This window comes from Bidens hawaiensis, unplaced genomic scaffold (assembly GCF_021521415.1).
Source record: "Bidens hawaiensis isolate Kalapana, Puna unplaced genomic scaffold, B.hawaiensis_p1.1 tig00046871_1, whole genome shotgun sequence".
Lineage (NCBI taxonomy): Eukaryota > Viridiplantae > Streptophyta > Magnoliopsida > Asterales > Asteraceae > Bidens > Bidens hawaiensis.
In genome coordinates this window covers 89,313-98,337 of record NW_027506008.1, presented here as the reverse complement: position 1 = coordinate 98,337, position 9,025 = coordinate 89,313, and the positions used below count along the sequence as shown (strand labels likewise).

The 9,025-nt window shown below is 33.7% G+C and overlaps 1 protein-coding gene and 1 pseudogene across 1 annotated transcript; one reads left to right on the top strand and one right to left on the bottom strand.

The window, feature by feature from the left end:
• Positions 1–433: 433 nt before the first annotated feature.
• On the top strand, positions 434–5,866 carry LOC143616357 (uncharacterized). Its single transcript, XM_077089207.1, has 3 exons — positions 434–508; positions 669–739; positions 4,753–5,866. The coding sequence occupies exons 2-3, from the start codon at positions 683–685 to the stop codon at positions 5,605–5,607; spliced, it is 912 nt and encodes a 303-aa protein (XP_076945322.1). The 5' UTR covers positions 434–508; positions 669–682; the 3' UTR covers positions 5,608–5,866.
• Positions 5,867–7,349: 1,483 nt separating this feature from the next.
• Positions 7,350–7,742, bottom strand: LOC143616356 (mavicyanin pseudogene; annotated as a pseudogene).
• Positions 7,743–9,025: the final 1,283 nt, after the last annotated feature.

Sequence of the window (9,025 nt, the reverse complement as noted above, 5' to 3'; positions counted from 1 at the left end):
CATCTAAATGAAAAACTCAAATCGGGTTTAGAAGAAAAGGTATGATATTCTATTCAAACTTCTAGTGATCTTCAACTAATTATGAGCTTTAATATAATTACTAGGTTAGTTAATGTTACTCAATCCTTAATCATACCTTCCACTTCTAACACGCCACGAACTAGACCAGAATCATTCTCAACGAGTTCTTAAGGAGTGATCCATTTTTTTCATTGCTACCGGGTAGAGACCAAAGATCTCTCACATGTGTTTTGAACGTTGTTTAAACTTAAGAAAACCCCAGACATTTACTTTTATCATATACACATTCAAATTCAAATAAAAATAAATAATAATAGTGTAGGGTTCCAAAATGCATCGTTTTAGAAAGAAGGGGTAGAAAGTGTAGAATCATGAGCTGTTGCCTGTTGGTTATTATAAGAAAGAGATTTGAGTTCCCAAACGCCCAGAATCGCAAACGAGATATCGGAGTCGAAGAGAGAGAAAACACACACACAGAGACACCCAGGTAACTAACTTAACTCAACCAAAATATCATCCGATTTCAACTGCAATTCTACTCTTAATTCTTCCAGATTTACTAAATTCAACAGCCATATGAACATCTTTCATGATATTATATGTTTTTCACATGTTAATTACACTCACTGGTTCGTAAAACTTGCTAGGGTTTTGTTCGAAAATGGCTGAAGAAGTTGTTTCGTTGGAGCTTCCTGCACCTTCCGGCTGGAAGAAGACGGTTCTATCTATTTCTTTTTCTCTATAGATAATAATACTAATATTAGTTTGTATATGGGTATCTGTTTATGTTTGATTTATGTGAATTTTGTTAGGGTTTCTGCTTGCATTCGTGTTTGATTTTGCAATTCGAGTGCTGTTTATGACTTACTGTTGCTGAAATTGGGGTATTTTGTTAACGAATTTGTGTGGGTTTGTGGGATTTCAGAGCTAGGGTTTTTGTTCAATTTTGGGGAATTTGGGTTTTATTTTGGATATGCTAATTTCGGTAGGTTTTCGTACGGTTGTGGTTGATTTTCTTTATTTGGATTCAAGTACGGTTAGACTTTATCTAGAATTGGATTTTTGATAGAATTTAATGTATATTTTTAGGGCTTTTGAAGCTATCATTTCTGAGCCGCAATTTTGGGAAAATTGAGGGGATGTATGCGAATTTCTGTAGGTTTTGGTTAATTTTCTTAGTTTAGTTTCAAGTATGCTTTGGCTGTGTCATGAATTGGATTATGGATTTGGCTTTCATGTGCTTGTTAGGGTTTTTGAGGTTAGGATTTCGGAACACTGTTTTTTTTTATGATTTTGGGAAAATTGAGGATTTCGTAAGATGTATGTCTTTGAAAGGTCATCACAGATTTAATTTTACCTTTTTTTATTTTTGGGAAAACTGTTGTTTTTGAACCGGTTTTTGATATTTACTTCTCCATGTGTCACTCCTTGTGCAGAAAGACACAGTTTCATAGCGTTTTTTCTGATGCATTTGAAATTCATATATGAAAATTGATCAACTGAGAGTAATATGGTAGTTGGTGTAAAGAAACACTTTGTAGCTGGCTTTGTGAACGTTTTTAAGACAGAAAGGATATCTGTAAGTAAAAGGAGTTTCAGAGAGTATGTTCATACTTCATAAGAATGGAGGTGTTTACAAATATATTTGATTTTATAGGGAACTAGCTTATGAGTTAGCAGCTATCTAGTTGCTGTTGAGACATGTGTTATTCAATCAATCAATCAATCATACCCAGTAAAGTCCCACCGACAGCAAAGCTATAAGTAGGGTCTGGGGAGGGTGGGATGTAGGCACACCGTACCTCTATCCAAAGGAATAAAGAGGTGGCTTCCAGAGAGACCCTTGGCTCTAAGTACATGTGTACGAAGCAAAATAAAGGAAATCAAAGTTTTAACAGTTATATAAAAACTACTACTAATAATAATAATATTAATAATAAGATCACAGTTTAACAGCTATATAAAAACTAATAATAATTATAATAATAATAATATATGTAAGGGAAATACCATTATGGTATGTGACCTAAATAAGTTAAGTCTAAGCCCTAAGGTATTCAATTCTCCCTAAAAATCCTTAACTTTAATTCTACTTCTCCACGAATTCCTATCCTCAACCATGTCCTCGGAGAGGTTTAGGTCTATCGAATTCCTATCCTCAAACATGTGTTATTATATTAGAGAATTAGTTTTAGTAACTCTTTGAAAATAAAAGGATGGAAGGGTCTCATGGTGTTTTAAGAATATACCTTGGTGGAGGAAGGTACTTGATATATGTTCACAAAAGAAGCACGACAAGTGTTTTATATCTTTCAATAGATGAAGCAGAAGCTCAGTGTTTGGATCTCATAAGATATTGTTATTTTGATGAAGCGTTGAACGGAGTAAAGATACACATGAATTATGTTTTGTTGAATGATTGCTGTGTGTTATAGTGAATCAACGTGGTGAGAAAACGACAGATGTCACAGCTAAGTTGGATCCTTGGAAGTATTTTAAATTCACTAAGAAAACTAGCTAGTGGTTCTTTTTTCTTCATATATTTTATCCTTTTTATGGGTACTTAAGTAAAGACATATATAGTGATTATCTGAGAGAGTTGATTTCCCTTTTAGGTTTTTGTTATTGGTATGGATTTGACTGCGTTTTACTTATTTCATTTTTTTAAAGCCAGTTTGTGATGGTTTCCTTTTTTACTGTTATGTTAATTGAGTTTAAAATGTGTCTATGTTCAGATTTTTTTAATGCTTGCACATAGGTTTTTATGAAAATGGTAAATAAATAGCTGAAAGATAAGCAGTGAAATCTTGTGCATGAAGGGCATTGATAATTATTATCATCATCGTCTAATTATTTAAGATAATCCATTATTATCATCATTGTCTAATTATTTAAGATAATCACAAGAAATGGAGTGTCTTTGAAATGAAACATGCTTTGATGCACTTAGATGAAGATTAAAGTATAAAAAGATTCTTGCATGATATCCTAACCTGTACTACTGAAGTCACTCTTCTTTACCTATTTTTCATATATTCGTGTTACACTAAAGTTTTCCATAGAAGGCTGAACCTTTATGAGTAGGGAAGAGTTAAAATGACATGAGTTAAGGTAATAACTGAAGCACGAGGTTACATTGAAATAGGTATTCTTGAAGTTGGAGTTGAATGCTTAGTTTTGTGGTTCTCACATTTATGCTTGGCTTGCTATCAGCAGCTGATGATGATAAATGATATTTCTCTCTTTTGTCTATTGAATAAGTTGGTTAACATTTTTGTTTGTTTAACGGGTAGAAGACTTCTTTGGTTCCTGAATGGTTTATTTTTCGTTTACTACACTAAAAGAGAACATTAAACATTTGATCTATGCATGCATCTGAGCATGTGACATTATGTATATTGACTACATGTCAGTTTTATCATTTTTTTTTCTTTTGATATGGTTCTTTAAAGAAGATACTCTTGTGTTTTTTTTACATCTATGGTACTTATATAGCTGCAATATTTGTGATTCCTGAAAATGCTACATGTCAGTTTTCAATATATTTTATTCTTTTGATATCCGTTCGTTAAAGAAGATATTCATGTTTTTTTTACATCTATGGTACTTTTATTACCGCAATATTGATTACACGCCAGTTTTATCATATTTTTATTCTTTTGATATGGTTCGTTACAGAAAATACTGTCTTTTTTACATCTATAGTACTTCTATAACCGCAATATTTGTGATTCCTGAACATGCTACACGTCAGTTTTATCATATTCTATTCTTTTGATATGGGTTCACTAAAGAAGATATTCTTGTTTTTTTTACATCTATGGTACTCCTATAACTGCAATATTTGTGATTTCTGAAAATGCTAAATACAATTGCTCATATGACAGCTCAAACAAAGAGAATCAAGATTATATGTAGATATTATTTGAGGTCTTTTAGGTTATTCTGCTCTGGAAGGAGTCTCTTTACTGGTTCTTAAGCTTAAGATGATAAATCGGAGTTGATTGATAGTGTCTTTAAGTCTTTTATGAATATTTGCTTCTGGTTTGTAGAAACTTTTGAGGATTAAGGGCATCATGAAACTTTAGAGTTGTATTTGATCAATTTGGAGTTCTTGTTAGTTATTTTTTGAGTTCTCCCATATGATTGATTGGCTGTTATGAGTACGAGTGAAGCATGACTGATGATCACTGAGAAATGACATTCTTTGGACTATTGGATATGTATTGAACGAGAGGGTTTAGTATGATAGTTGACTCATAAGTTATCTTTGGAGATAAACTTCTATAAAGGTTTGGGTTGCATGAACTGGGAATATTTACAGGGTGGTTCTAGGTTTGTCTATATAAGTTGGAATTATTATCACCTATGAAGACAAATAGTGGTAAAGTGTATTGAGGTTTAGATATTGATTGGTCTGGTAAATAATGAAATTTTGGAGCTGGTTGTATTTCTAGGTTTACAGTGAGTATATATATATTTCCTTCTGAGTCTCAGATTTAGATTATAAGTTCAATTCAGCTACCGTTTAGGCGGAGTGTATCGAGTAATTATTTGTTTCTGGTTAGTAAAGATAAACTTGAAATACAAATTAACTAAAAGAATAAGTGAGTAACTGCAATAACCAGCATAAATAACCTTTCATGACAAACTGTTAGTACTTGAACTGTTTTGTGTTTTTCTTTCTGTGTGGATATATGTTTTCTAACCTATCAGTTTGTTTACATGCAGTTCTTGCCAGAGAAATCAGGGACACCAAAGAAAAATGAGATTGTGTTCACCGCACCAACTGGTGAAGAGATCACCAACAGGAGGCAGCTGGATCAATACCTGAAATCACACCCTGGTGGGCCCAAAATCTCTGAATTTGACTGGGGGACCGGTGAAACCCCAAGGCGCTCTTCAAGAATCAGTGAGAAAGTAAAGCTAGCTCCACCACCACCACCAGAAACTGAACCTGTCAAGAAAAAGGCTAAAAGATCTGCTAAGAAGGACAAAAAAGAGAACAATGAAACTCCAGAGAAAGCAGAGGATGTTGAAATGCAGGATGCAGAAAAACCCGATGACAAAAAGGAGGATGAAAATGTACCTGTGGAAGGTGATGGAAGAGCAGAGAAAGATGACAACCAGAAAGAAGAAAAGGACGAAAGCGCCCCCAAGGAAACTGAAGGAGAAGCAGAGAAAGACGAAACTCCTGCTGAAGGCGTGTGTGATATTCCAAAAATACCCCTGCCAGAGGAAGAAGTTAAGCCTGTAAATGAAGTTGCTGATGTCGTTGAAAACAACAAAGGTGAAGTCCCAGAGGAAGAAACTAAGCCTGTAAACGAGGTGATTGCTGAGGTCAATGAAGTCAACAAAGAAGAAACTCCGGTTGCACAAGTTCAAGATAAGACTGAGAATGATGGCGCCAGCGCTGCTGCAGAAGACGCAAACCAAGAAATCCCATCTGATGTCGCTGCTGTTGAAGAGGGGCAAAAGGGTAGATTGACTGAAGCGGATAAAGAGAAAGAAACAAGCAAGAAGGTTGAAGAAGGTGTGGAACAGGGATTCGTGAACGGGAGTCGTGTGGAGTCCGAACCATGGTAAAGATAGGGTGCTGGCAGCTTGACATGTAGAGTGAGTAAGTCGGTCTGTACGTTAATGTTTCTACAGTTGATACAAGAACATATCGTGTACTTATAATGTCGGCATAGTGTTAAGACCGGCTTCCTGTGTTGTGTTTACATCTATCATAGGATTGTGTCGTGTTTGTTTGATTTTAGGGGAATTGTAGGTTGCAGATATCATACTTGTAACTTGGTGTAATAAGTAATCCTTCACATTCCCATCTTTTCTTGCACCATTAATTTCCCTTCTTAATTGTTTCTTGTCTGCGATGATAGCAGTTACCCGATTTTGCAGGAACATTGTTATGTGGTTCATTATATTAACAAATTTTATATGGCCGTGGATATCGATAAAGGATCGCTGGTGTGTATTTTGAAAGGGACGGTGACCCGACACAGGGTGCCTGTCTATTGACCACGATACATACCATCTAAAACATATAGTTAGGAAAGAACAATTCAAGCTCTTGCAGACATGTTAAATTCTGAATCGGGATGGTGTGATGGCGTTGTTGCGCACTACATATTGAGCACATACGGTTAAAAGTGAAAGAACAATTAAAACCTTTACAGGCATGTTTAGTACGGAATTGAGTTAATATCAAAAACTAATTTATTTAGTAAAACAATTGGAATTGGGATATAGTATCACAGACTATTTTGAATCTCAACAGCATAGTTATAAGACATGAAAACTAATCATGATCGCTTCATGACATCAAGCTAGAGGGGTGGTTGCATGTCTTAAACTGATATAACTGCCTCTTCCAACCACACATCCGACATATACTAAAAAGAGTCGAATTAACAACTGTTAAGACATTAAGACATTCTATACAGGTTAGTTGAGTATCACACATAGTACCAATTGTTGGTTAAACGGTTAGGCCCTGAGGCTGGGTGTGATAGGTGTGCTCTTGGTTAATTTCTGTTTCGTATGGTAAGCAAAAGAATGATTTAATTGAAGTGATTATTTTCTCGAGTTGGTGGTTCGTTTGGAGGAAACAGAATGATGTTTTTAATAAAAACCATCTCAATAAGGAGCCACTAGATGATTTGGTTATGACATTGTATGGATTTCAAGTAATAACTGTGAAATTTAAAAGTCGGTGGTTTTTAGCATGGCTAATTTCTTTTTAGTCGGTGGTTGATAATAATATAGTTCTTTTTGCTTGTAAAAAACAAAGCCGCTGAAGACCCAAGATGATAATATGATTTAACAAATCAAAGTAAGATTACATGTCACTAGTACCATAGAAAATTTTATAGCAAGTAACATTATACATATTTTTTTGAAACTTCTTTGTCAAACATATTAACTCTTATAGTATGATTGCAACCTAATAAATGACCAAATTAAAATTTGATCGTACATATTTGTCATTGCAATAAGTATATTTTATCTTGTTGATCCGTGTAAACAAGTATATTATCTATAAATTGTAATAAGTTTCATTGTTAACCAAAATAATAATCTTTTTCAGATTGACTTTTACCATATATTCAGTTATCTTGGCTTTTATCACATATATCACTATCATGGCTTGAAGATACTAACGCACCACCCAAAGAAATAATAATAATAATAATAATAATAATAACATAAAAAAAGATTAAAAAACGAGTATGATATCATAAGCTGGATAATAAGTTCTAAACCGAAACATATAACTTTTATCTCATTTTAATCATGACCCTACACCTAAACACAAATTTAAAAACTTAGACGGATGGTTGAACATATATGACTACTTTCTGATGTATCTCACAATCACCTTTATGGGTAGAGATGTAGTGTTGTGCTCCACTGCTGCTCAGCTTGATCGCGCCGGGCCCACTTCCGATGAGGATTTTAGCTCCTTTAGTATGACAATGATCGTATGCTTCTTGGGGAACGTATGCAACATCATGGGTTTCGTTGACAAAGTTAAAATATAGTGTGTCTCCGATGTTGAAGGTATGCAACGATACCCATTCAGCATAGAATTCCGGGTATCTCGGGTTGCTCCATCCGTCGCTATCGCCCACCATGTGGTTGGTCGCCAAGCATTTGAAGGCCATGGGTGCAACCAAAATTGCCATGAACATAAACATGTTGAAGTTGAATGGTGCCATTTCTACTGGTCGTGGTAGCTTTGACCTCTTTTAGGTATATTTATAGTACTCAAGTCATTAAATGGCCAATTAAATTTTATGGCTTCAACATTAATTATATTCTGATGTGTAAGTAATTTTGAATAGAAATTTGTTTAGTCCATTAATTATCTTCTGATGTTTACTAATTTTGCACCATAGTCTAATGCACCCTACTCAGACTCTATAACATCTAACATTAAATGCAACTAGTCATTAATTCTTACCCATAAAATGAAGTTTTTCAGTAAATGTTATTATTTTCTAAAAGATTAATTAACACAAACTTATTAGTAATTTTTTTTTTCTTTTAATTTTTTTAATTTTGTAACTATAGCCGCAGTAACTAAAAGAATAAATAATTAGAAATAATAATATTTAGTTTTTACAGAAATATTAAAAACACATTATATGGTAATATGAATAAAAAAAACACAAAAGAATATATTTAAAATAATTGTTATAAAATCGTTTATAAAAACTAATAACTCTAATTTTGTTCATTATTTTATAAAATTTTTCTCATAAGTTTGTTTAACATGTAAAATGTAAATCAAAACGATATACACCACTAAATTTATGTTTGTTACTAACCCTTCTAATTAAAGTAACTATATATTTGTTAATTTACAAAAAAATATATATATGAAAGAAGAAAAGTATTGCGTAATAAAAGAATATGATAGTCAATTTAATTCAAAGCATTCGAAGTCTAGGGCTGTTCACGAGCCGAACCGAGCGAGCGTTTGCACGAACTCGGCTTGAATTGAAATCGAGCGGCTCGGATCGGCTCGTTTTCGCTTTGATTGGAATGAAGAAGACGAAATGACTAAACTCTATGATGGAGAGCAGCCTCTGATTAACCATTAACAAGCGATTCCGGCGAGCGATTATGGTTTTATGATTCAACGAGGGTGATGCTCTGATGATGAACCGGAATGGAATTCTGGGCATCTGGCGGCGTGGCTGTGGATGAAGAGGAGGGGCTTGTATTATGAAATTTAGGGTTTGTGTGGTGTACCCTACATTATTACCTTATATTTCTTTGATATTTCAGGTAACACTAAATATAATTAAATTAAATATTATTATATATTACAATATCAATATTCAATGAGTTTTTTACTAAAATGGGGATGGTGGAAATATTATTTATCTAAATGGGTGATTTAAAAACTTTTTATTAAACGGAGTACACGGCGTTACTTAGTTGGTTGTTCAAAAAAAAATATAGGTATTTTTAAAAACTTTATCTTTTTCACTCA

Coding starts and splice junctions, on each gene's coding strand:
- LOC143616357 (XM_077089207.1), top strand. CDS start 683: ATGGCTGAAGAAGTTGTTTCGTTGGAGCTTCCTGCACCTTCCGGCTGG. Junction 740..4,752: donor CTTCCGGCTGGAAGAAGACG/GTTCTATCTATT, acceptor GTTTACATGCAG/TTCTTGCCAGAGAAATCAGG.